The sequence below is a fragment of the Monodon monoceros genome, unplaced genomic scaffold (assembly GCF_005190385.1).
Source record: "Monodon monoceros isolate NGI ecotype Baffin Bay Population unplaced genomic scaffold, NGI_Narwhal_1 Super_Scaffold_12, whole genome shotgun sequence".
NCBI lineage: Eukaryota > Metazoa > Chordata > Mammalia > Artiodactyla > Monodontidae > Monodon > Monodon monoceros.
The window spans coordinates 166,787,807-166,814,254 of NW_021703768.1; the positions used below are offsets into that span (position 1 = coordinate 166,787,807).

Sequence of the window (26,448 nt, forward strand, 5' to 3'; positions counted from 1 at the left end):
CTGGAATGGTCAGCACTGCAGTTCAAAGCTTTGGGCCTGGCCCCACAGGAAAGGAGACCTGGGGGGTGGGGGGGGTGGTAAGTGGTGTTCTGGGAGACTTGAGAAGTATAGGCAGTCATACCCTCCTCCCTCTGCCCCTGCTCCCCGAGAGTCAGACTGGGGAAGTCAAAAGACTCATTTATTGAGCATCTCCTGCAAGCGACACACCTTCGCTCTGGGGCCCCACGGCACCCCCAGGGTGACCCTGGGCTGGGGTCACTGTACGTGGACTTGGGCCCAACCTCATAGCTTTCTTTCCTCCTCTGCAGCCTGCCTCTTGGCCAAGGTTCTGAGGAGGGGCCACCAGGGGCTGCAGGGTGGGGTGGAGGGCTGCGCACTGCACGTGGGTGTCCGTGGGCTCCACTGAGGGGGACTGGGCAGACTAGGAGGAGAGATTATCCTGAGGGGGAGGACCCTCCAACCTTCAGCTGGATGAAGGCGTCCCGGGCTGGGCAGACGGGGGCCGTGTGGAACTCAGGCCGGGCCCTGAGCGGGTGCTGGGGACAAGCAGGCCTCAGGCTGGGCCCTGGATGGACACCCCCTGCGGCCAGCCCCGCTGGCCTTCTGCCGCTGCAGTGCCTGCTCCACTTTCTCCTTGAAGCGCCGGTTCTTCTGCTTGATTTTGGCCAGCTCGGCCTTGCGCTTGGCCTCCAGGTCGGGATCCTGGCATGGGGAGGACCGGAAGGTGGCTAAGCTGATCACCCGCGGGGAAGCTCGTGCCCCACGCCCACTCCACCACCGGCTCAGCCCTCACCTTCCCCTCCAGGATCATCTGCTTCCGCTTATTAATCTCTTTCTTTTCATCAAAGTTGGCTGCCTCCAGTTTCTGCAGGGCGGGGGGAGGGAGAGGCCGTCTTGGGGGTCACCATCTTGCAGGAAGCACCCTGGGCCCCGAGGACCAGCCCCTTCCCCAACACTCACAATCTCACACTCCCTCCGCACCACGTTGACCTGTGTGAGGATCTGTAGCACCTCAGGTTCCTCCACCGAGAACTCCTCCAGCTTCTTCTCTGTGGGGACAGCAGGGTCACAGGGGGGCAGGCACGACATGGAGAGGGATTTCAACCGTGTAGTGAGTTCCCCGTGTGGCAGGGCATGCAAGGCCATCCAGGGCCGTAGCAGATAAGGATCAGGTGGGCAAGATCTAAGACTTCAGAGCCAAGGAAGGTATAGACTGCTCTTTTTTTTTGTTGTTAGCAATACTATGAATTTGACTACGGATTTTTTTTTTTTCCTGGAAACAGTGTCCTTTAAAGTCAAGACATTTCTGAATCTTAGGACAGTCTGTGCAGTGACTGGAGGTGCCCCAGAGGTTCTCGGTCTTGGCTACACATTAAGCCACCCAAGGGGGTTTTTCAAACATGCCCAGGCCCAAGCCCTGGGGCTTCTGACTCATCCACAGGGACCACCCACACACTCTGGTCTGAGAAACCACCAAAGTCCCTTCCCACCAGATGTGGCTTTCAGCTGCTGAAGGCCATTGCAGAGCTTGTTTCAACAACTGGGCAAAAGAAACTTCTTTGAGGGTTGCATAAGAAGGAAAGCGCAGTTTAAGCCTGCTCATGTGAGCAGGCTAGCGGGTGTCTGATAGGGTTGAGTGGCATCTCACCCAGAAGCACCCGCCTCCCCTCCCCTCTCCTCCTCTGCCCCTCCACTCACTGATCTGCTCCTCGATGGCGTGTACCAGGTGGATGTCATACTGCGTCACCAGCGTGATGGCCTGTCCCTGACGCCCTGTGGGGACACACCCAGGCTGTGTGCTGGAGGCCAAGACAAAGGGCCAACAGAAGCAGGTCCTGACCAGCAGGCGGCTCAGGGCTCCTCTCAATCAAGGGGAACAGTACAGGAGCTCGGTGGGTGAGTGAGTGGAAATGAACGACGCTCAGGGCGTCAGGGCTCAACCCCCTGCCTGACCTCTGCGTAGTAGGCAGTTCTGTCCCAGGGGAGCTGCAGGACTCCAGGGAGAGGCAGCTCTCCTGCCAGCTTGGCCTTATACAGGTGATGTGGCTGATTTCGCATTTCGGTGTGGCCGCCAGGGAGCCCAGGCCAAGTTCTGTCAGCAATAAGCCCAGACAGGCTTCAGCTCAGATCTCCGCACACCACTTTCTCCATTCCCCGTTCCTGTGACAGTGACTAGTGCTTGAACAGCACTGGCAGCTGGCCAGGCCCATGGCCCTCGGAGCAGCCCCGAACAGGTGTCACCTTCTTATTACCCATTGTTGGATTAGGCAGTGGGGGCCCAGAGAGCTGATGTGACCTTCCTGAGGCCACAGGGCAGGAGAGAAGGGCCAGGCCCAGTCTGGCCCCAGAAACCGTATCTCTGCCCACTCCAGGTGTGAGAAAATCTCCTGGACTCCGTGCCCTTCCTGGGTGGGGCTGGGGAGCAGACACAAGGATGCCTCCTTGGCTCCTAGCCAGAGTCACAGCGAGCGGTTGAACTTGGACGCCAAATCCCACAGGGCAGCGTCATACCCACCAGGACTCGTACACCTATTTGCTGCTGGGCATGGATTGGCAGCCCTGACGGGTAAAGGGGCCTGGGGTGAGGCAACAGGGAGTGGTGGGGATGGGGCCAGTGTGTGCCGTGTCCCCAGGGGACAGCACGTGTCACTGTTAGTGCTGCTGGGGGTGAGAAGACAGAGCATCCCCACCTACGGTTTTGAAAGGCCGATTCCCCCAACTTGCAAGTGCATCCTCTAGTGTCTTTCACCTGTGGCCTGTAGCCCTCCTGTGTCCCACCAGCTTTTGACTCTGGCTCCTCGTGGTGTGGGCAGGCAGGAGGGGCGGGTGCCAAAGGCTGCCCCACCCTGTATGCTCACCTGCACGGGCTGTCCGGCCGACTCGGTGGATGTAGATCTTTGGGAGCCCGGGGGTGTTGTGGTTGATGACCACCTGTACCGTGGGAATGTCCAGGCCCCTGGAGAGAGAGGTCGGTCAGCACCTCTGTCCATGTGGGGAAACTGAGGTTGGGACTCACCCAAGGTCGTTCAGCAGTGAAGCTGAGGCTGCCTGACCCATGCCTGAAGCCAGTCCCTCCCTCTGGCCCTTTTGCGGGGGGCGTCATGGGGAAGGGGGTACCCTGGAGCTGCTCACCGGGAGGCCACATCTGTCGCGATCAGGATCCGGTAGATGCTGGACTTGAACTTGGACAGGGCGGCAAAGCGTTCTTTCTGTGCCGGATTGGGGAAAGAATTGGGGGTGGAGGGCGGGGTGTGAGGTAGCATCTCAACAAACGTTTGAGCGCTTACTGTGTGAGGCCTGGGGACAGGGCAGAGGCCAGGACAGTCTCCGCCCTCAAGTGGCTCACAGTCCAGTGAGGGAGATGACCTTGAGGAGGCCAGACTGGGGCAGACAGGTGGCAGGAAGAGTGTTCCAGGCAGAGAAAAGGGCCTGGGCAAAAGCCCTGAGGCTGGGAGAAGTCCCCAGGGCAAGGCTGGCGGGTGAGGGGATCTGTGGGGCCGCCCAATGCCTCACCTGTTTCATCATGGAATGCAGAGCCACGGTGGGGAAGTTGAATTTGCGCAGCATCATGCACAGAATCTGACAGGTCCTGGCAGGAAGGATGTGCTGTCAGCCCATCTAGCGCTAGGGTCCTGGAAAGGCGCTCCTGGCCCTCCCACCCCCCGAGTCCCCAAGTAGGTGTCCCTGCACAGCTGGGGAAGGAGAAGCCGGGGTGCAGTGTCCTGCCCACTGACCCCTTCCCTGGCCGAGGCCAACAAGAGTGGGCCCTACACCCAGACTTTTCTCTTCTGGTGGCCAAGAAATTCTTGGGGGGCAGCAGTCAGGAGGTCTCCTCCATGTGCTGTGGACTGCCCTTCTACGCTGGCTCAGGCTAGGCTACTCTACAGCTCCTTGACGCTCTCCCTAAACACCTCAAAGGATTCTGAAATCCCTGGGTCTGCGGAGAGGACAGCCCCAGGTGTTGGTGCTGATGTGCTGGGCCTCATTGATATCCTGAGACCACAGCGAATAGGCTCCTCCAGGGCCTTCTGAGCTGTTGCAGGGGTCTCCTGGAGAGAGCCTGAGGCCCTCAGCCCTTCCGGTTAAAGGCAGGTCTGAGGAACCCCAAATCCTGGCTCTGCCTTCAGGAGGGGTGACCTTGGCAAACTGCTTGACCTCTCTGAGCCCCCTTGAGTGCATCCTCCGAAACTGCTGGTCTGAGCAGAGGCCCCGGAGCGCCGAGACCACGTGTATGCCTCATACCTCCAGCCTTGGGCCACCTCTCAGGCCTCCGTGAGGGGCTATGGGAGGGCGCCCGGGGACGGGAGGGGCAGGCCTGCCCACACTCACTTGCATGTGTTGGTGAAGATGATGATGGACCAGTCCTCGTGCTCGTCCTGGAAGTTCTGGATCAGGTGGACCAGGTAGGCATCCTTGACCTTCTCAGGCACTAGCAGGTAGCGCTGGTCCAGCTGTTCTACTGTACGCACACTGGGGACAGGCGGGCCTGTTTCCCCTTCTGTTGAATGAGGCCAATAGCCCACCCTGCCCATGGGTAGTAACCTCTGTTGCGTGTGACCCCCACTTGGATTCCCGCCTGCCCTGCTCCCCCAGGAGCGTGGCTATGGACTCACGGGGCCTGAGCCTCCCAGAAGAAGGGCTGGTTGGTGGCCAGGCCCTGCAGCTCCCTCAGCGTGTCGGTCAGCGTGGCACTGAAGAGCAGCGTCTGCCTGCGGGCCGGCACAGCCGCCAGGATGGCCTCCAAGTCCACGGTGAAGTCAGTGCAGCCCTGCTCCAACAGCCGGTCCGCCTCATCCATCACCTGTAGTGCCGGCAGCAGGAGGTAGGGATCTGGGGTGAGGGTGCTGTCCGAGTCCTGACTACATGCCTGGGCTCGACCCACCTTCCCCATGTGCCTCCTTCCTGGTCTAAGATGTGGGCCCTAGAGCACTCTCCCTCTAGGTCTTGGAGGCCTTCTCCCTCACCCATCTCAGCTCCAATGTCACCTCCTCAGAGAGGCCCAGCCCCCAACTATCTTTACTAATACTGAGGATGTATTAGTTGGTTAGAACCCCTTTTGTTGGTTCCTGAGCTGTTCTTATCACCACTCCCAACGTGGTACTGGATGGCCTGTGGGACACACATTTCCCACAGGGATGTATCAGGGCCCCAGGCTGACTTACCAGGAAGCGAATCTTCTTTATGCTGAAGGTATTGGAGCTGCGGAGGTGGTCAGCCAGGCGCCCTGGTGTGGCGATGACCACATGTGGTTTCCGGGAGAGCTCCAAGGCCTGGGCCACCATGTCTGTGGGTGGAGGGCGAGAGGTGGGGCTGGGTGGATGGTCTGAGGCTGCAGAGGGTCCATGCCCAGAGCCTCCCTGGGCCCCCCATACCCATGCCGCCGACAACGATGCAGTCTTTCAAGCCCAGAGGCTTCCCCAGGACCCGGAACTGCTCTGCGATCTGGTAGGCCAGCTCCCTGTGGGCATGAAAGGGCCAGCCTGGGTCAGATAGCGGTTTTGTGCTTGCCTCTCATTCCCATCTCCACCCTACGGCCTCCTGCCTGGACCTCTCCTGTTCACACACCCTCCGAGGCTCCCAGTCCCCTTTGGACAAAGGTTCTGATACTGAGTGTTGGAGGCCCCTTGTGGCGCCTACCCTCTCACTAGGCTGGATCCCCAAACAGCCCATGGCTTGTTCCCTGCCAGTCCTACCCACACTGGCCTTTCTTCTTCCCACGTCCTCAGCAATGGCCTCAACACCACAGTCATCAAAGCCTGAGACCCAAGTGTCAGTCCCCCCTCCCTCAGGGCTGGTCAGTGTCCAAGTCCTCTCCTCTCTGCCCCCAGCCCCAGCTCCGCCCAGGCCTTTTCTCTGCCTGTGTCCCTACTTCCCGGCCTTCCTGCTTGCCCCTGAGTCAAGCCCTGTGCTCAGAACTTTTCACACACTGTCTTGTTAATTCTTCAGCACCTCTAAGAGGTGGGCATAATTTCTGTCCCCATCTTGCACACATGGAAAGTGCGCTCAGAGAGGTAAAGGCGCTTGCCCAAGAGAACACAGCTGGTTAACTCACCCACGAGGCCTTTGGGGCGCTCACCTGGTGGGTGTCAGAACGAGGCAGAAGATGCCATAGGGATCCTCAGACAGCTTCTGCAAGATGGGCAGGACAAACGCTGCTGTCTTGCCACTGCCTGTCTTGGCACAGCCCAGGCAGTCCCGACCTGGGCAGAGGGCAAAGCAGTGTCACAGGTGTAGACAGGTGTTGTATCGGGCACAGTTTACAGCAGCTAACATTTAATGAGCAATTACTGTATGCTCAGTACTGGCCTGTGCCCTTCCCATTCCAGGCATTCTGACAACTTTCCATTTAGAGCAACGGACACATTTTAGAAGGGCGAAGCCATTATAATCCCCATTTAACATAAGGAGAAACAAAGTCTCAAAGATTTTCCCAGGATACACAGACAGTGAGTATCAGGCTGGACTGGAACCCACATCCATCTGACCTGAGATACCTGCTACTAACCACGACCTCGTTTTGACTCCTTCCGGGGTATCAGGGCTTGGGAAACCCAGAATGTCCTCCCCCCAATCTGCATCCTACGCTCCCTACTGACTCCTTCATCCTTGTTTATTTAATGCCTCAATTTGTCACATCCTAGGCTTCCTGAAGGCGTCCCTTTAATGGCAAAACTGGGTTGGACCAGAGGAGTGGGGAGAAGAGCAGTCTAGGGACCAGAGCCGTGGATTTACCAGTAATCTTGACAACCTCAGTTTCCATTTGTAAAATGGAGATAGTAATCCAAGCTCTACCGAATTTTCCCAAGACTATTAGTTTTTCATCAAACCCTCCCAGTGCTCTGAGGCTATAAAAGTTTCAGAGATTACATCACTTGGGTGCGGACACACAGCGAGTCAGCCGTACACCCTAAACGCCGACGCTGCCTAGTCTGCCTCCGGAACCCAGGATCGCCCGTAAGGGCCAAGACTGCCCTTCGCCTCACGGGGCCGGCGTGGGCAAAAGCTGCGAGAAGGCAAAGTGAGGTGACAGAAGCGGGGACGCCTCCTGGAGAAGAGGCCTAGCCATACTCACCTTCCAGGATGGCGGGAATGCAGCCGAGCTGCACGGGCGTGGGCTGCTTCAAACCCAGCTGCCGACATTGTTCCACGAGCCAGGATGACAGCCCAAGCTCCGCAAAGCCAGCCATCCTCGCAGCCAGCCCAGTGTAAGCACCAGTGTGAGCCGTGCTTCCGGTGCGTGTTGATGACGTCAGGAAAGCTTTCCAGTTTATTGGATCTGCCTCCTGCCTGGTCCCACCCTCTGCCACTCTTCCCCGAATCCCGTTGGCTCTCAGGATCGAATCGAATTACAGATGCCTGCGAGACGCACTTGCGTCTCCCGCACCTTTGACTCCCGTTTGAGTCTCCCATTGGCTCATCTCTAGGGATGAACGAGTAAACTACACTTCCCGGCGTGCCCCGCGGTGACTCCCTCCTTCCGGCCGACGTGTCTCTCAGAGGGAGTAGTGGGTGAGAGGCCAGCAACATGACGCCTCCGGCTCCTTGCTCAGCCTCTGGAGGCTCCGGGGAGGTGGACGAGCTGTTCGACGTGAAGAATGCCTTCTACATTGGCAGCTACCAGCAGTGCATCAACGAGGCGCAGCGGGTGAAGGTGCGGCGGCTGCGGGGCTGGGGGACCTTGGGGGCGGAGGCGGAAGACGCTTCCTGGTGGCTGCGGGTCGCGCTCTGGTTTTAAAAACCCTCCCTCTTCACCTCGCGCCGTTTCATCCCCGCGACCCCACCACGCCGCCACATCTCTTCAGAGCGCGGTGAAGAATTATCCTTGTCCTATGACCAAACTCAAAGCAGTAACACTTTAACGATACTTCTCACTCTGAGCGCTCTCTCAGACTGAGCTTTGGGAGGCATTTGAGTAAGAGATGGGTTCATACCGCTATAGTAATAATAACAATGGTAATGATACTACGCTACAGTAGTAATCATAAAGACAGCAACAACAATGATAGTTTCCATCTGTTGAGCACCCACACTGTGCCGCCATGTCCTCAATACCCATGAAGTAGGGACTGTTGTTTATCCTCATTTTACAGGTGAGAAAAGGGAGGCTCAAGAGAGAAATGGCTTCTCGCTCGTTACCCTGCCCCGCTAACCAGGTTATTTCTCCCCAGACTTGCGCATTCATTCATTCACCCATTCCTCATTGAGCATCTGTATGGGCCAGGCAGGATATTAGTGCTGGGCTCAAAGCAGTGACAAAATAGACAAAACTCCCAGCTCTCTTGGAAGGCTCAGCTCCCAAGGGAGACAGACAGCAAACAAGTAAATAAACAAGATGTCAGGAGGTGGTACGACGGAGAGTGGTGGGAGTGAGCCTGGCTGTTTGAGGGCCTTCAAGGCAGGGCCCGGGCAACCAGGCGGTGAGTGGGTGACAGGAGAGGGAGCAGCAGGGCCCACGAGCAGCACCATTTGGGGAGGCACATGGATGGTACTGTCACTTTGAGAGTGAGCCATTGGAGAATTTTTAAAAGCAGTGAACATGACAGGGTCTTTGCCTGCCCTCATGGTGTAGTGTCCTGAAGAGAGTAAACAAGTAACGAAGCGAGAGAATACATAGTTTTCAGTTTGAGTTCTCTAGGGGAGAGGGGAGATAAAACAGTGCTGATCAGAAATGGGGGTGGGGGCTGCTTCACATGGGAGTGGTCAGATCAGGGCTCTCTGACTGCCATTTTAACCTGTGACCAAACCTTGAGAAGGCTCTAACCCCATAAGTTGCTGCAAAGGTGCTGAGGCAACAGTGAGCTCCATGTAGTCAAGGCATATGAGGGTGGTGTGGCAGGAGTGAGGTGAGCACAGTGGAGGAGATGAAGAAGGAGGTGGGCAGAGTGAGGGGCAGGGCCTGAAGGGCCACAGCAGGGGTTTGGGTTTTATTCCGAAGGTGTGGGAGGCCATTGTGGGAGGCCATCGGAGCGCCACACAAGGGAGTTGCAGACATCTTCCCAGAGGCAGCCAGAGGGTCGGGAGGAATTTGGATTCTGAAGTAGAGAAGGCTTGCTTTCTCTTCTGGCCTTTGGCAGTGAACCCCATGTCCCTGAGTGTCATCTGCATAATGGGGGGTAAAACCTCAAACAGACTTCAGTAAGAGATTAGGAATCGTTGAAATAACATTTGCATGACTGTATTAGTTTTCCATTGCCACTGTGACAAATTACCAAACGACAGCTTAAGTCAGGCAGCACACGTTTATTATCTCGCAGCTTCTGTAAGTCAGAAGTCCAACACCGCTCTCACCAGGCTAAAATCAAGGTGTTGGCCCAGCTGTGTCCTTTTTTGGAGGTTCTGGGGAAGAAGCACCTTCCTAACTTGTTCAAGTTGCTACCTCTTGGCCAGGGACCACCCTTAGCTCCTGGAGGCTTCTGGATGCTTCTCTCCAGTCCTCAACCCCGCATATCACCCTTCCATCTCAGAACCAGCCACAGGGTTCTCACTTGGAGTCTCTCGAATTTCCCCTTCTTCATTTCTTTTGTCTAAAAGTCCTCTGCTTTTAAGGGTTTCCGTGATTAGACTGGATCCTCCCAGATAACCCAGCATAGTGTCTCCATTTTTAGGGTCCATAATCTTCATCACACCTGTGAAGTCCCTTTCGTGATGTAACGTAAGCTGTTCACAGGCCCCAGGGACTGGTATGGACATCTCTGGGGGACCTTGTCCGTTTGGCGCCATGGTTGTTACATGCCTCCTTGCTGGGGTAGTGTAGACCATGAGAAGATTGAGACAGACCTGGGCTCAGATTCTGTCTCTTCTGTGTTCTCTCTGCAGCCAGGGCTGAGTCACTGCACCTCTCTGAGCCTCACTTTCCCCTCCTGTCAAATGGGAACGATGACATTCATCTCAGTAGGGTCCCTGTGAGGTTCAGCGTTATACTCATGATCCGCCGTCTGTCTTCTGTTGTGTGTCTGTTCTGCTTACATTACAGCAATGTGTTCTTTCCGTCTTATTGTGTCATAATACGCAAACTTTACCTCGCTGCTGAAGGAATCAGCGTGACCTGCTGTATGTAGAGAGTGATGGAAAACAAAGGAAACCAGATCAGCACTCTTATTTATTTATTTACTTATTTATTGGCTGTGTTGGGTCTTCGTTGCGGTGCGCAGGCTTCTCATCGCGGTGGCTTCTCTTGTTGCAGAGCACGGGCTCTAGGCGCGCAGGCTTCAGTAGTTGTGGCTCGCGGACTTAGTTGCTCTGCGGCATGTGGGATCTTCCCGGACCAGGGAGTGAACCCCATGTCCCCTGCGTTGGCAGGCGGATTTTTAATCCCCAGGGAAGTCCCAACAGTTTTTTTTTTTTTTTTTTTTTTTTTTATTTATCTTTGGCTGCGTTGGGTCTTCATTGCTGCACACAGGCTTTCTCTAGTTGCGGTGAGCGGGGGCTACTCTTCGTTGTGGTGCGTGGGCTTCTCATTGTGGTGGCTTCTCTTGTTGAGGAGCACGGGCTCTAAGTGCATGGGCTTCAGTAGTTGTGGCATGCGGGCTCTAGAGTGCAGGCTCAGTAGTTGTGGCTCACGGGCTCTAGAGTGCAGGCTCAGTAGTTGTGGCGCACGGGCTTAGTTGCTCCACAGCACGTGGGATCTTCCCGGACCAGGGCTCGACACCATGTCCCCTGCATTGGCAGGCAGGTTCTTGACCACTGCGCCACCAGGGAAGCCCTCAGCAGTCACTCTTGCTGGAGGCACACTGCGGCCAAACCTCTGAGCTGGGGGAGCTACACCCTCTTTAGCAACGTGGTAAAGATGCACCGGCACCAAACCAAGAGATTCTACCTGGCGCATCCAGAAGAGTGGGAGTCCTGTCCCTGCTGAGCCATTTGATGTGATTTAATTCTGGTCCACAGGCCACCTAAACCTTCTTAGGCAGCCTGTACTGGGTTGAATGGTGTCCCTGAGAAGATATGTTCACCCGGGACCTGTGAATGTGACTTATTTGGAAAAGAGTCTTTGCAGCTGTAATTCAGTGAAGGATCTCTAGACAAGATCAGCTGGGATAGACCCTAAATCCAATGACTGGTGTCCTTCTAAGAGAGAGGCTTGAGGCAGACAAAAAAGATGGAGGCAGAGGCGGGGGTGAGGCAGCCACAAGCCAGGGACTACCTGGAGCCACCAGAAGCCGGATGAGGCAAAGAAGGATCCTCCCAGAGAGCCTATGGAAGGCGCACAGCTCTGCCTGATCTCGGACTTCTGGCCTCCAGAACCATGAGAGAATAAGTTTCTGTTTCTTTAAGCACCCCCCCCCAGCCCAGCTGGTGGTTAGTTATAGCAGCCCCAGCAACCTCAGGCACCACCAGAGGTGGCGCCAGGTAGAACACCTGGTGTGTCTCAGTGCTGGCACCATGATGATGTTTGTTTCCCTACCTGTCAGACATTTCGCAAGCGCCCACAAGATGGCAGGCACTGCACAGGTGTTAGGGATGAAGCAACTAAGAAAGCCTCCAGGAGCTGACCGTCGAGTGTGGTCAGGGGACACTGATGGCCAGTAAGGGGAGGGAACGTGATCCCCCTTGCCAAACCCCATCACCGACTTACCTTTACAGTACCCCTTGCTCTCAGGTCTGGCTGCACCTCTGAGCTGTTTGAAGGCAGTTTGAGGCCACCTCGGGGTTGGATGTCGTTGGTGAGCATAAGCCTCCTGGCTTTTCTGGTTTCTGAGCTCCCAGGTGATTCTGATGAGCTGTCAGGACTGGGGACCAGACCACTCACCTGGTGGCATGCATCACAGTCCCTGGTGTTCCCTGGTCTGTACATCTGTCCTTGTTCTTACACCTCCCAGAAGCTCTTCTCTCTTTGGCTGATTGAGAGGGTCCTGAGCGTCTGTGTGTGGGGTCTCGGTGACCCCCCTTGGCAGTCCTGCAGGGTCAGTGGTGGTGCCTGTTTTACAGAGGGGGCAGCTGAGGCTCAGAGTTGCCTCTGGGACCCTGGTCCCCCACAAGGCATCCCACTGTGTCCCTGCTTCAAAGATAGCAACAGCCAACATTTGTCTCTTTTTTTACTGAGGGTGGTATGGGGACCCCAGGTGGGTTGTCCTCACCAGTGACCACCTCTGAGGGTCATTTCAGAGTCACTCATATAGAGGACACCGTGTTCCAAATCATGGCCGGATCCCCAGCCTGGCCACCAAGGCCAGAACAAGCTGCTGGGACCCCCAGGCAAAGTTGGCCTAAGTCTGGCTGGGGCCAGGAGCCAGGCTTCTTGTTCGCAGTCTCCCTTGGCCTGGGAGGAGGACACATTCAGCGCCCTCGCCCCCTCAGGCTGGGAAGAAGGCCTGGGGACTAGGAGTCTGGTTCTCAGCCTCGGGGGAGAGCAGTCCTGGCATGCTCCCACCGGCGGGGCTCCAGAACATTTGTCCCTGTGCTCTGGCAGCTGGACAGGCTGTTCATTCTCTCTGTGCTTTTCCTCAGGCCCTGTGGTTTAGAGGTTGTTGGAGTAGTGACTCCAAGGTGGCCGGGCCCCCTTCCCCCATGTCACTTTCCTCTCCCAGCCCCCAGGTGGCCTGTCCCAGCACCCGCGTGCCCTCTGGGCTGAGTTGCTCTGTGCCACCCCAGGTGCCACAGGGCCCACAGGAAGTCAGCCAGCACCCTGGGGCGTGGTCCAAAGCTGCTCTTCCCAGGAAGGGTCCCTCGCTTGCCCGTAGCCTCGTGGGGGCCTCCCTCGCAGTCCCACAGTGAACCCTGTAGGAGGTCACCTTACACCTGCTTCTGGGTTCTGTGTGGTGGCTGGGCTGAGGGAGTGTGGCCCGTGGGCCTCGTCCCCGAGTATAGGGCAGTCCCCAAGGTCTCACCCAGCCTGGCTAGACCCAGACATCGCTATGCTGGGGCAGCCAAGCTGAGCTCTCCCAGAAAGGTCCTCCGAGTGAGGCAGACCTTCATCTCTCCTGTTTGTCACGTTTAAAGAACGTTTTGAAACAAAAGCAGGACAGGAACAAGAGGCATGGAAGTATTCATTACAGAAAGTAAGTCCCTTTCGCACGTCTCCCGCTGGGTCCCATCCCTTCTCCAGTATCCACCATTCATGTCCAGATAGGAATCCTCCCGGGCCTGTTTGCTCGGCTTGTACAGACTTGGGCATCGGGGTGTTCCCATACCTACTCCCACCCCCCCCCCTTGCTGTCCTCGGACCACCCATACTGTTGAGCAGCTTCTGTTTTGATCCACTGCACCCTGGGATCCTTCCTCCTTGACACAAGCAGCCACGTGTCCAGTGGTCAGAAGCGTGGGCTCTGCCCTGGCCCCTGCTGTGTGGCTGGAGCAGTTTCAGCACTTTTGGTGCCCCCATCCCTCACCTGAATGGATGGGGGTGACGGTCGAACCTCCTTTCCCAGGGAGATGTCAGGGTGGCACAGAATGAGGTGCCCGGCACACCGCGTGCCCTCAGTGGAGGCTGCTCTCCTGCTGCCTAAGGTCATAGGCACCTGAGAGCCAGGGCCGGGACTAGGACCCAGACTCCACTGGGAAAGCTGCCCACTTGTGGGCTCAGAGGGCCTGTTGGGCACGTAGCCCCCAAGAGTTCTGACCTGCTTTTCCACAGCCGTCAAGCCTGGAGAGAGATGTGGAAAGGGATGTCTTCCTGTACAGAGCGTACCTGGCACAGGTGAGTGTGGGCCCTTGACCATGACTGCCAACACCCTGGGGAAGGAGAGTAAGGAACAGAGTGTCGGCAGGGGCAGGGACCACGAGCAGCTGGTGTGGCCACCACAAGAAGGTGGCAGTGTCCCTGAGGCCCTGGAGCACCAGGCCAGAGGGCCAATGTTGGGATTTCTTGCTTTTCTTTTTATACTTAATCGATAGATTTCACTTGTTCAGTACAGTTCTGGGTTTACAGAATAACTGAGCAGATGGCAAAGAGAATTCCAAATGCCCCCCCCCACAGGCATTTTCTCTTATTAACATTTCGGGTTGGCAGGGTGCTTTTGTTACAATCAATGCAGTGATATTGATACTGTTATTAGCCAAAGCCTACAGTTTAGACACTAGATTTTTTTCTTTCTTTTATTTGGGGTATAATTGATTTATAATGTTGTGTTAGTTTCAGGTGTACAGCAAAGTGAATATGTTATACAAATACATATATCCACTTTTTTTTTTTGGATTCTTTTCCCATATAGGCCATTACAGAGTACTGAGTAGAGTTCCTTGTGTTGTACAGTGGGTCCTTATTAGTTATCTATTTTGTATACGGTAGCATGTATGTGTCAATCCCAATCTTCCAGTTTATCCCTCCCCCCAGACCCCTTACCCCACCCTAGTAACCATAAGTTTATTTTCTACCTCTGTAATTCTACTTCAGTTTTGTAGGTAAGTTCATTTGTAGTCTTTTTTTAGATTCCACATATAAGCGATATCTTATGATATTTTTCTTTTTCTGACTTACTTCACTCAGTCTGAGAATCTCTAGGTCCATTCACGTTGCTGCAAATGGCATTATTTTGTTCTTTTTTATGGCTGAGTAATATTCCATTGTATATATGTACCACGTCTTCTTTATCCATTCCTTTGTTGATGGACATTTAGGTCGCTTCCACAGACACTAGGGTTTTTAAAAAGCAGCATTACCCTGATAATGCAGTAAGACTGCATTCTTCTGTTCTAAAAACAATCTGGACTCTGCAGACAGGATTGAATTGTGCCCCGCCCTGTTCCCACCCCAGACCCACCAGCCTCCCGCCAACCTCGTCCCACAGCCACAGCCATAGACTGTTTTGTTGTGGGTACATGGCTCCACAGATGCCCCCACCTCACATCAGGCCTCGGGTGGCTTCCCAGGTCTGTTTGCATCTTTCCCTCTATGGAGCGTTCTGGAGCCTGATGGAACTTCCACCTTGTGGACCAAGCCCCCCTCACCACCCTCCCCCCACCAACCTCCAGGGTGAAGCTGGGGCCCAGACAGTGTGTGTGGTCCCCAGCAGAGTAGGGTGCCCCGGTGCGCCCCAGAATCTCCTTGGATGTGTTCATATATTCGTGTGTGTATATATATCTTTAAAAGATGAATACGTGTCGGTGGCAACGAAAATACTGAAACTACCTAGAAAGAAAGATACTGAAAAATGGGTCCCTGATTCCAGTTCCCCTCCCTGCAATGACCTCCCTGCTGGGTGTCTGTCGGTGGGGTGCATGTTCTGCTCAATAGAAGCCAGTGCCCAGACCCCCTGCCCCTGGTGACACCACTGCACCCCACCACCCCCGGAGCTGGCGGGGCCCTCACCCCGTCACTTCACCACCAGGGGCTGAACAGTGAGCTGCCAGGGTCTCCAGCTAGAGCAGTGGGCAGCGTGGCACGACAGCTAACAAGTGATGCTGTGCTGGCTTCCACAGCGCACTCCAGCGGGGATGGCACCCATGGGCTGAGGGGGTCTCTGGGAGTGGTGGGCACCGGCCCCTGGTATTGGGGCTCCACCAGGGCAGTGCTAGAGCCAAGAAGCCCTTGTATGTTCCTGGGGTCTGAGAACATATAAACCCCACGGGGAGTTCGGGCGGAGCTGACAGCCTGCTTGTCTTGCCCACACAGAGGAAGTACGGCGTGGTCCTGGATGAGATCAAGCCCTCCTCAGCCCCAGAGCTCCAGGCCGTGCGCATGTTTGCTGAGTACCTGGCTAGCGACAGCCGGCGGTGAGGTTGGGTGGGGGGCAGGCCTGGGGCACGGTGGATGGGCCTGGGTGGGCAGAGGATGTCTAGTTGGCATCCCTCCTCTGCCCTCTCACCTCTCTGAGCTTCAGTTTCCCTCACTTGCTCAGTGGGAGGCTGTGATGGACCCTGCTTCAAAGGGGGCGGGGGGCTGGGGATCAGAGATGAGGACTTGTGTACAGATACCTAGGGACTGTGAGGGCCTCATTCTTGCCAGGAGGACCTCCCCTGGTACATAAGTGTGGGAACCCTGCAGCCAGTCTTCCAGCCATTGCTGCTCACCCACTGTGCAGGGGAGGGAATGGCAGCCACACCACGCATCGTTCACCTCTGCCCAGATGGAGGGTGGGAGGGGACAGCAAGTCTTCACCCTGAGCTGAGTGTGTCCACCTGTGCCACAGACCAGCAGTCATCAAACTCCCTCAGGCGATGGCCAGGAGAGGTGGGGTGGTCCGGGCTGTGGGGACCTGGAAGTGCTGAGCATCCCAGGACCAGGCCCGCCTGTTACCTGCTGCTCCGTTGGGGTCTGAGACAGCTCACAGTCCAGCCCTGCTGGCCTCAGGTGGTTCCTGCACAGGCAGGTGCGTGGGCTGTTCCTTGCTGGCTGGGATGCTCGCCCAGGTGCACGTGAACTCAGCCTCTGCAGGTGGGGGCCGTGTGGCCCTGCCTCACCTGTGCGTGGAGCACCAGCCTGACGCAGCAGGCCCCATGGCCCCTCTGCACCTCGGTTTCCCCCGCCCCTCGGAATGGGCTGGTCGTGAGGCCCCCTGGGATTTCGGAGGTAAAACACTCCCCAGAGGGCGGCTGGGATGGAAGGCTGGGGCAGCACAGCCCACGACAGGGAGCCACTCTCTTCTGTGAGCCGATTCCCGCCTACCTGTCCCAGCCCCAGGGCCCTTCCACCACCCAGGCCGCCCCTCACAGCACTGTGACGCCTCACAGAGGGGCCCTCCCCGCGATCTCTGCCCTGTGGAACTTAGTAGACCAGGATGTGGTCATGACCTTGTTGACAGTATGCTTTCCTCGGAGGCTGCTGCAGCCATCTGTGAGTCCTAAGTGTGGGTACAACTGTCTGCCGTGACCCCCACCTCTGCTCCTTCCTCGTGGAGGGCAGCGCCCTGTGCTCCACCTTCTGTGATCAGGCTCCTTCGTCCACAGACACTTGAAGGATTTACTCAGAGAGGCTTAAGCAGTGGCAGCTGAATGGGGACTCCCAAAAGACATGTCCATGTCCTGACCCCCAGAACCTGTGAACCTGACCGCATTGGAAATGGGGGTCTTTGCAGATGTAAGTGGTTAAGGATCTTGAGATCATCTTGGATATAAGGTGGGCCCTAAATCCGGTGACTGGTATCTTCATAAGAGATGGAAGAGCAGACACAGATGCGGAGGCCGCATGAAGATGGAGGCAGAGATTGGGGTGAAAGAGACACAAGCCAAGGACTGCCGCAGCTCCAGGAGAAAGGACCAGGACAGATCTTCCCTTGGAGGAAGGAACCAATCCCGCCAGCACTTTGATTTTAGACTGCTGGCCTCCAGAACTGGGAGAGAATAAACCCCTGTTGTTTTGATCCCCTCCCTGGTTCGTGGGCTCTGTGACAGCAACTCCAGGACACTAAGACAGGCAGCCTCCTGAGGCCATCCCTTCACCCTCTCTGTGCACGTCTCTAGCTAGGGTGACAAACCCCATTCTCCTTTCGGAAGGGGAAGGAGCCCCAGGGCTGCTGTGAGCACTACAGAAAAGAACCTGCAGGATGCCCACGGCGTGGAGCAGGTGCTTGGGAAAGCAGAGCGGCTCTTGGTGCATCCATCCTGGCAGTACAAACCACCACCCCATACAAACTGCCCAGCGAGCAGGTGGTGGAGAAAGTGCTGGAGCCCGTAAGGGTAACCACAACGTGTTCCAGTAACAACGTACAGCACTGACATTACAAGGACAAGAGCAGGCACCGTGTTCACAGCCTGTGTGCCAGGAACCAGGCAGGAAGCTTTGGGACGTGGCCTTGGGGCTCCTCACGCCAACCCTGTGTGATCCCTGTGCACAGTCCTTCTGTGCAGAGCGGGGAAGAGACTCAGATTTGAAGTCATTTGTCCGTCAGGCACTCTCTGGTGGGCGCAGAGGGAGTAATAGGCACATCCCTGCCCTCCAGGGGCTCTCAGGTACACAGGCACTTGGCCACCAGCCCCCAGCAACCCGCATGAAACGTATGCACTTGTTGAGACTGTGTGTCCCAAGCCACAGCATTTGTCCAGCAGTGACACAGGGCCGGGCCCTTGCCTCCCTTCTCTCATTAACCGCTCAGCAGCCCTTTGAAACAAGGAGTTGCAGCTCCTCGTTTCAGTTAAGCAGACCGAGGCTCTGGTGTCCTGTGGCGGGTGAGGGCGTCCGGCTGGTCCTCGGGCAAGCCTGAACTCCAGCCTGCTGCCGGCTCCCAGCCCGCAGTCGCGCACGACGTCCACTTGCCGGGAGCAGCCTGCACACCAAGCTCGGGAACCGGGGGCAGCCACCCTGCCAGTGGGGTGTCGTCCTGCACAGCCGCCCTCAGGACCCAGGCCCGGCGCTGACCGAGGCAGATCAGGACCCTCTGCTGAGACCACCGGCCTCCTCGGGAAGCTGGTGACGTCGCCAGTGTGAGGTTCGCTTGTGTGGCCTCGTGTCCCTGTGGAGGTGTCCCCATTGAGCTAGCCTGTCCCTGTGCATGTGGGGCAGCGTGGACACCTCAGCCCCCGAGCACTGAGGGCCAGTGGAGCTCGAGACCTGGATGGTCATTTATGCTGCTTCGTGGGCAGAGCCAGGCATGGCCCTTCCTGCCCCACGCTCCCCATAGGGCCTGGATCACCCAACCCCACTTCTCCTGGCCTTGGTTTCCGTGTTTATGTGAGGGGTGAGGAGTGCCTGGTGGGGAGGTGGCGAGACTGGCACCTAGTGGGGCTTGGCAGAGACAGCTGGGCCTATCCTGCCCTCCGCTGCTTTGTGCCCCGGGGGGCCTGACTCGCTCTCTCAGGGCCTGTCGGTTCCCACGGGGGAGAGGCCGCCTCCTGCCCCTGCCTCGGGCTCTGAGCAGCTGCATCTCGCAGGGATGGGATCGTGGCCGAGCTGGACCGGGAGATGAGCCGGACCGTGGACGTGACCAACACCACCTTCCTGCTCATGGCTGCCTCCATCTACTTCCACAACCAGGACCCGGATGCAGCCCTGCGCACCCTGCATCAAGGGGATAGCCTGGAGTGGTGAGTGGCTGTCCTGCACTGGGGGAACGGCCAGCGTGAGTGGCTCCTCTGGTGTCCAGGCAGCTCAGGGCCTCATCAGCCATCGTCATAGGAACGGCAAGGGGGGCTGCTCTGAAAGAGAGGGGCTGGGATGGGGCATGGGCCTCCCATTTAGGCTGCAGCTCTTGTTCTCCGTCCAGGAGACACACTTTTCCGCATGGCTGGGCCATTGCTCTGAGGACACATCACCCGGGGCTGAAAACCCTCTGTTCCCAGGAGCAGAGCAGAAAGCACCTTTGTCTCTGCCTGAGATTTCTGCACCCTCCCTTCTCCCATGAAGCCTTGTGTTTCTCTGCCCTGGGCCCTGGATTTCCATGTCCTCCCTGGGCCCCACGGACCGTCCTCTGAGACCGGCCTTCAGGGCACTCCGGGCCTGGGCACTGGAGCGCCCTGCAGCCTGCTGTCGGCTCCACCCCCACCCCAGGAGGTGGCTCTGGGCTGTGCTGTGTCCGGCTCCCTGCAGCCAGGGCTCCAGCCCTGCAGGGTGCAGCCATTCTCCCCCATGAGCGCTCTGGTTTCTGCCTTCCCTTGGTTAGTTGGTCACCACGTGTTCCTTCATATCCGTTTATGTCCCACCTGATCCAGAGAAGGGTTTGCAATAAGCATGTTACACGGTTGGTGAGGCAGTGCACCCCACGAATGTTTCTCATGCTTCTCCTCGGGCTGGTCTGGGTGCTGGGTCACGTTCTGGCGGGAAAACTCGGGAACAAGTGGCCACATCAGTGATCGGTGGTCACAGCTGTCTGGGCTCGAGGCGAGGGGCTGTGGGTGTGGGCGCTGAAAGCACGGAGCAGGTGTTCCCCTGCAGCACTTCATCTGGGACTCTGGAAAGGAGAGGGGGGTACAGATGGGATGGCCAGCCACGGGGCAGGCAGGGAGTGGGCCACAGGCCTGGGGACCCCATGGGAGCTCCCGGCCCGAGCACACTCAGCAGAGACAGGTGGGAGTGCAGGGCCTGGGAAGTGATGGGGTGCTGAGCCCAGCGAGCAGCGCCCAGGTCTGAGTTTGGCCCAGCTGGGCTGACAGTCAGCCTCAGTGTTCCCCTCTGTAAGGCGGGGCTGGTGGCCTGAGCACTCAAGGGGAGGTTTCTGGAAGGTGGTGCTTACACAGAGTGAGCTCCTGGTGGAGGATAAAGTGGGGTGGGAGTTCACTGACTGTCCGCCCTTCCCACAGCATGGCCATGACGGTGCAGATCCTGCTGAAGCTAGACCGCCTGGACCTCGCCCGGTAAGCCCCTCCCCACCGGGGCTGCTGGGCTGTGGCCTGTGCATCGGGGGGTGGGGGGGTATCTTAGCAACTGCCAGGCCATGTTGGGACCCTGTGTTCTCCAGCAGCCAGGCCGCTGTCTTCAAGGGTGCATGCGGCATGGGGACCACCCAGAGCCCTCCTCCTGGCTCTGATTATCAGTGACACGAGTGTTTCTCCATTTATTTCATTCTAGTCCATTGGGGTGACTGCACTATTGTTTACCTGCTCGTCTCTGCAGGGTGTTGCCTGGGACAAGGGGCGTCACTGTCTGTGCCTCAGTTTCCTTCTATGAGGCAGGCAGTGGGGCCCATCTTGCAGGGTTGGGGTGGGCTTTGCAAGCACGCAGAGGCGTGTGCAGCCGTGGATGGGGGGTGGCCAGGCCGGGGCCTGAGGTCCTGGGGCCTCGTGAGCAAGGAACTCGGGCTGGGGTGGGGCACAGTGACTGGCCACTCAGCTACCGGGCACCTCCCGCCTCTCTCCTCTGCCCCCAGGAAGGAGCTGAAGAAAATGCAGGACCAGGACGAGGACGCCACCCTCACCCAGCTGGCCACCGCCTGGGTCAGCCTGGCTGTGGTGAGTACCCGGCTTGTGTGCGGGCATGAGAGACAGGAGTATCCGGGAGCCAGGAGGTGGCGGCGACCCCCTGTGCGCAGCGCTGGCTGCTCCTGTGGGGAGGGTACAGGTGGGGTTCCACAGATGCACTGGACCTCCTGCTTTCTTGGGGGCTAGTCCCCTGGAGGAGCCCCAGCACGTTTTCCCCCTCTCTCGGGCTTGACCCCTTCTGGCTCCTTGCAGCCGAGAGGCTTGGCCAGAGCCAGAGTGAACAAACTGGGGGTTTATGGAACTGGACTTGGCGTACCTCTGCCTGCACGTACCCCCTCCCGCCCCCCAGCCCGGGTGCACGGAGCCAGCCAGCTGGCAGCGCACCCTCCTCTGGGGTCTGGCCCTGCTCTTGGCTGCTACTCAGCTTGCTCTCTGGGCTCCCAGCACAGGGTTGGTGCCCGTATCCCCCTCACACTTTCCCCCCTGGAGCCCAGCCCCCCACCCCCACGTGCCTGGGCACCCCTCTCCTGGCAGCAGCCCCATTTCTGGATTTGGACATTTGGCTTCCTTTCTCTGAGTCACTCCTTTGTACAGGCCTTTTAAATTGTGCTCATCGTCTGTGTGCATCTGCACATCCTTTTGCAGGGCTGAGGCCTCACCCCACAGTATCCATTCAGTTTATTGCGACAAACCCGAACAGCTCTCTCCCATAGCCTAGCAGTCTTTCACAAGCACATCTTGGTCTCAGGTTCCCTTGCAGGTGTGGCGCTGTTTCTTTACCAGGCGGACAGAACCTTCTTATTCAGAATTCGGGCGGTCAGGGTCACGGCTGCTGGAGCAGAGGCCACCCCGATGGACCATGTGTCCCAGTGGTCCCAGCTCAGACCTTGACCCAGCTGCCCATGCACTGATTCTCCCTCTTGAAGCCGAGGCTTTCGAGTCTATAAACGTAGGGCTTGGGGAGCCGGGTTTGAGGGGGTCTGCGTACCGCTTCGGCCCCTTCACAGCACTAGCTGCACAAGGGTCTCTTCGGGGAAGGGGGTGGTGTCCAAGACTGCCCGCCGTGGGCCGGCTGCACTGGGATTGTCTCCACAAAGTGCTGGGATCCCTCCGGGAGGGAGCAGGCAGGGTAGGGCCGGGCAGCAGGGTGACAAAGCGGTGATGTCAACTGTCCCCGCAGGGTGGTGAGAAGCTGCAGGATGCCTACTACATCTTCCAGGAGATGGCTGACAAGTGCTCGTCCACCCTGCTGCTGCTCAGTGGGCAGGCAGCCTGCCACATGGCCCAGGGCCGGTGGGAGGCCGCGGAGGGCGTGCTGCAGGAGGCGCTGGACAAGGTATGGGCAGGCGCAGCCCCAGCCCAGAAACAGGTGTGCCACAGACCCCATGGCCTGCCTTGTGGCCATGTGGGGATTTTAATGCCATATCAGTTAAAACTCAGGATTGCAAGCGACAATCCTGATTCTAACTTCTCTTGGAAATGCGAGGATCCCGTCAGCCTGGGCCCCGTCGGCCTGAGCTGAGCAGACCCACGCTCTGTCTCCTCTTCACTGACACCTTGGCTGCCTGGCCAGCGGCCTTTCGCGGTGATCCCTCACCTGGGTCTGTGCTTGGGAGAGACAGCTCCCGTTTGCTGCCGAGGGGAGAGCAGGCTGCCGACAGGATGTGTCATCTCTGCCCATCCTTGTCGAGCAGAGGGCCTGGAGCGCTGCCCTCAGGGCTGCCTCAGTTGTCTTCTCACGGCTGCCATCCGAAACGTTGTTTGATATAATGAGACACTGACACCAGTGGGAAGCTTTCTCCATGCTCGTCTCTGCGAGGGGCCGAGCTATCGTCAGGTTGTTGGCCGAGTGGGGCCAGGCTGAGGGGAGTCAGTCGGGTGCTCCTGCTGGCTGGCGTCGTCAGGCTGCCCGTGTGGAGCTGCCTCGCCTACCAGAGCGCCCCGTGCTGGTGGGGAGAATGCGGGTCTCTGCAAAGAAGGGCAGCATGGGGTGGAGCCAGATCTGTGCAGGAGGCCTGGGTCCCTGCAGCCCCTCGAGCCTGTGGCGCCCTGCATCCTGAGCGGCATGTCCCTGCCTCGTCCCAGCCAGGGGCTCTGGCTGGGGTTCCTGGCCAAGGCAGCGGCCGAGCTGATTCCCAGAGTTCCCTGTGCCTCAGAGCCCAATATGGGCGGGTGGGGTGAGGTCACCCCCTTGGAGTTTCTGGTAATTTCCCGCAGCTTCCTGCCAATGCCCCTGGGGAGCAGGCAGGGCGGGAGGGGTCTGTCCCATGATCTCAGGCCTCATCATTGCAGCAGGAGGAGCAGCTAGCTGGGCTGTGATAGGTTGAGGCCGCCTTGGTCTGGACTCCATTACTTTGAGATTTGTGATAAAAACGCCCCTCCCAAATTGTGACAAGCAAGGGGGCTCTGTGTCAGACTGGTCTGCACATGAAGCAACATGCTCGCTGGGAAAGCAGCCGGTGTGGGGAGGCAGAAGGGAGGGCCCTGAGGTCACTGTCTTGCGGAGCGGCCAGTGGTGGGGGCGTGCTTGGTCTTGCAATCCCAGCCCTGCTTGAGATGGGGGCCTGGAGGAGCTGACCCTGCCTGTCTGGTGTCCCCTTGTGTTGCCAGGACAGCGGCCACCCTGAGACCCTGATCAACCTCATCGTCCTGTCCCAGCACCTGGGCAAGCCTCCCGAGGTAGGACCCTCCCCACCCTCAGCCAGGTGCAGGAGTGTTTTCCGGCCCTCACGGTGCCAGCCTGGGGTGGGCAGGGGTCTCTGGTGTGGCCCCGGCTCTAGAGGGAGCTTGGGGCCTCAGGGTCTGACCTTCAAGATTGGCCTGGCCTTGGGGCAAAAACCTGTTCCCCACGAGTGGGTGCAGCTGAGATCGGCCCCGGGAAGCTGGCATTGCAAGTACTCTCCCAGGGTCCCCACCCTGGTCAGGGCTGCAGGTCAGCTGCTCTGTGGGTCCTACAGACAAGTGGGCTGAGGCTCAGGGCTCCCAGGCTGGGACTCGGCCTGTGCCACCTCAGGATTGGGGACGGACACCAGGACAGAGAAACAGGGCTCAGGGGAGCAATCCTGCTGAGCCTACCTTGTCTGAGGGTGGGGAGGAGGATGCTGGGGCACTGCCCCATTTAGGTGCCTTGCCCAGCCGGCCAGGGGCCTGCCTCAGGGCTTCATGATGGTCTGTCACCAGTTTCTCGAAGAAGAGCCCCCCAGACAGCCTCAGGGCTGGGGTGGTGCAGGACAGGTAGGACCGCTCTCCCACTCACCGCAGAGACATCCCCAGACTATCAGTTTTGGAGAAACAGAGCCAGACAGACGCCCCTAGCCCCACATGGTCAGGGTAGGGCAAGGCTGGGAGCGAGGGCCCACCTCTGAGGTGTCTCCATACGACGTGCCCAGAACAAATCCATCTCCTTTCCCAGCCCCGTGCTCCCTGACCTGCCTTCCACTCCTGGCCTCCTGCCTCTCCCAGGGCCTGGGTCCCTGCCTAGCCCACATCCCTGAACCTGGTGCATGCTTCACCCATGTACCAAGTGCAGGCTCTGTGCCAGGTGGTGCTCCCCACCCGCCAGGGTCCTCTCTAATTCAGCATGGTTCCGGGGCGGCAGGTTGTGATGGAGAAAATGTGGGGAAACCAGGGCTCTTGCCTGGGTCTGGCCAGGTGGCCCTTGTTTCACCCCACTCCCTACCCTGCAGGTCAGAGCCACCATGGAGTCCCCATATTTAGCTAACCTTGCCTCCCCCACAGGTGACAAACCGCTACCTGTCCCAGCTGAAGGACGCCCACAGGTCCCACCCCTTCATCAAGGAGTACCAGGCCAAGGTGAGCTTGTGCAGGCGGCCCGTCTCTGAGCCCTAGACCCCCCAGGCTCTGCCAGGCAAAGCGCAGAACTTGGGGCCTGGCTCACAAGTTCTCCCCTTTCTCTGCCCACCCCCATCCCCCTTCCCCGCCCCCTATTCACGTTGAAGGAAAACGACTTTGACCGGTTGGCGCTGCACTACGCCCCCAGCGCCTGAGACCGGCCCCAGACGCGTTTCCGGAGCTGTGGGGATACAAGGCCAGGGCTGTGCTGCCCTCTCCACCGGGCACTTGCCATTTGGCCAGAAGCAGAGGCTGGAAGCCCAGCCCAGCCCCCGCTTTTGTCAATAAATGTCTTCACTCCAGGTATCCCCAACGGATCCATGTTTGCTCTAGCCATTTTGAGGGGAGCATGTGGGAACCAAGGCTCAGATGGGAGGGGCCTGGGCACCATCACCCAGGGCTGTTGCTGGGAGGGGGCCCTGGTGACCAGGGCCTGTGAGCAGCAGCTGTACAGACTCCCCTGCCCTCAAACAGCCACCTCATGTTGCTGAGCTGCAGGCGGCACAGCCATGTCCCCCAAGCCCAGTTGGCATCCAAGGAAACTGCAGCACAGAGAAGTCACAGCCATCACAAGGGGCACCAGGATTTGAACGCAGGACCCCTAGGTGGTCTGCAGGTGGTGAGGGTGCCAGAAGCACTCAGGCTCAGCCAAGTGGGGAGGGTGTGTACCGGGTCCTCACAGGAGTGAACATCAGCCTCCCAGACCCCTGCTCCTTGCTGCCCTGTGGTGAGTCATGAGCCAAGACAGACCCACTGTGGTCGGGGCTGTGGGCGCCGGAGCGCTGCTGTGGCCGAAGCAGCGAGCTCCCTGCCCAGAGAGAGAAATGCATAGTGAGCGCCCCTCGATAAGAAGAAGCTAAGGGCTTCCCTGGTGGTGCAGTGGTTAAGAATCTGCCAATGCAGAGGACACGGGTTCAAGCCCTGGTCTGGGAAGATCCCACACGCCACAGAGAAACTAAGCCTGTGTGCCACGACTGAGCCTGCGCTCTAGAGTCCGCGAGCCACAACTACTGAGCCCATGTGCTGCAAATCCTTGAACCCCGCGTGCCTAGAGCCCGTGCTCCGCAACAACAGAAGCCACCGCAATGAGAAGCCAGTGCACCGCAAAGAGTAGCCCCCGCTCGCCGCAACTAGAGAAAGTCCGCACGCAACAACGAAGGCCCACGCAGCCAATCAATCAGTTTCTTAAAAAAAAAAATGCTAAACAACAGAGGGAGGGAGGGGGAATGGCAGGGGCCTCTGGGATGAGGTCACCATTGAGCTGTGTCCACCAAAACAAGAAGAAGGATCTGCCAGGACAGGTTCTGGGGCGACGAGCATCCTGGGCAGTAGGAACAGCCTGTGCAAAGACCCTGAGGCCACACTGGACTCTGTCTCTGGGCCAGTGTCTGGGTAGGGAAAGAAAGATACTTGGGCTCCGAGAGCCTGGCCTCGGAGGTGGTCTTGGGAAACCCTGTGCTTGATTGCCAAGACAAGACAGAGAGCAAGGGACCTCCAGCATCAGGACCCACCCCCAGCCCCTCCCTGCCTGGTGCGGATGCCCCGGGGCAGGGGCATCAGTCAGGGGCAGTGGTGTGTAGGGGGAGTGAGGGCTGAGATGAGCTCCTTGGGGAAGAGGAGGCCTGCCTTTTCAGGTGGGGCAGGGTATGGGTGCCATCCTTGGGACCTCGGCAGCCCCTCACTGAGCCCCTGGTGCCTGGGAGCTGTTTCTCAGCTGCCAGCACCAGGAGCCACTTTCTGTTTCCGCTCTGTACCCACACATTGGCAGCCTCCTATGTGGGCCCTGCCAAAATGAAACTCGAGGCTGCGCTGGGGCTGGTGGTTGGGGGCACCTCTCCCATTACTGATGGGTGCCATAGTGACCAGATA

The 26,448-nt window shown here is 58.2% G+C and overlaps 2 protein-coding genes across 3 annotated transcripts; one reads left to right on the forward strand and one right to left on the reverse strand.

Moving 5' to 3' along the window:
* Positions 1-120: 120 nt before the first annotated feature.
* On the reverse strand, positions 121-7,297 carry DDX49 (DEAD-box helicase 49). 2 transcript variants are annotated; one of them, XM_029215647.1, is made up of 13 exons: positions 7,073-7,297; positions 6,077-6,200; positions 5,373-5,458; positions 5,163-5,284; positions 4,614-4,801; positions 4,330-4,470; positions 3,514-3,589; positions 3,133-3,209; positions 2,859-2,956; positions 1,699-1,773; positions 961-1,049; positions 794-865; positions 121-702 (listed from the first exon to the last, which is right to left on the reverse strand). In XM_029215647.1, exons 1-13 carry the CDS (start codon positions 7,185-7,187, stop codon positions 514-516), a joined length of 1,452 nt encoding a protein of 483 aa, XP_029071480.1. In that variant the 5' UTR covers positions 7,188-7,297; the 3' UTR covers positions 121-513. The 2 variants fall into 2 exon arrangements, with proteins under 2 accessions (XP_029071480.1, XP_029071481.1); XM_029215648.1 differs by having other exon boundaries at positions 140-702; positions 6,077-6,129; positions 7,073-7,238.
* Positions 7,298-7,474: 177 nt separating this feature from the next.
* COPE (coatomer protein complex subunit epsilon) lies at positions 7,475-24,889 on the forward strand. Its single transcript, XM_029217874.1, has 10 exons — positions 7,475-7,651; positions 13,574-13,636; positions 15,551-15,651; positions 18,745-18,897; positions 20,110-20,163; positions 20,676-20,757; positions 21,908-22,063; positions 23,338-23,406; positions 24,466-24,540; positions 24,687-24,889. The coding sequence occupies exons 1-10, from the start codon at positions 7,526-7,528 to the stop codon at positions 24,732-24,734; spliced, it is 927 nt and encodes a 308-aa protein (XP_029073707.1). The 5' UTR covers positions 7,475-7,525; the 3' UTR covers positions 24,735-24,889.
* The last annotated feature ends 1,559 nt before the right edge of the window (positions 24,890-26,448 follow it).

What these genes read in the sequence shown, in the direction of transcription:
- DDX49 (XM_029215647.1), bottom strand. Translation starts at nt 7,187, where the DNA reads ATGGCTGGCTTTGCGGAGCTTGGGCTGTCATCCTGGCTCGTGGAACAA. An exon ending in CGGCCGGACAGCCCGTGCAG is followed by an intron (nt 1,774 to 2,858) that starts GTGAGCATACAG and finishes GTGTCCCCACAG; the next exon opens with GGCGTCAGGGACAGGCCATC. An exon ending in TGCGGAGGGAGTGTGAGATT is followed by an intron (nt 866 to 960) that starts GTGAGTGTTGGG and finishes CCCGCCCTGCAG; the next exon opens with AAACTGGAGGCAGCCAACTT.
- COPE (XM_029217874.1), top strand. Translation starts at nt 7,526, where the DNA reads ATGACGCCTCCGGCTCCTTGCTCAGCCTCTGGAGGCTCCGGGGAGGTG. An exon ending in CCTGGGTCAGCCTGGCTGTG is followed by an intron (nt 20,758 to 21,907) that starts GTGAGTACCCGG and finishes CTGTCCCCGCAG; the next exon opens with GGTGGTGAGAAGCTGCAGGA. An exon ending in TCAAGGAGTACCAGGCCAAG is followed by an intron (nt 24,541 to 24,686) that starts GTGAGCTTGTGC and finishes TTCACGTTGAAG; the next exon opens with GAAAACGACTTTGACCGGTT.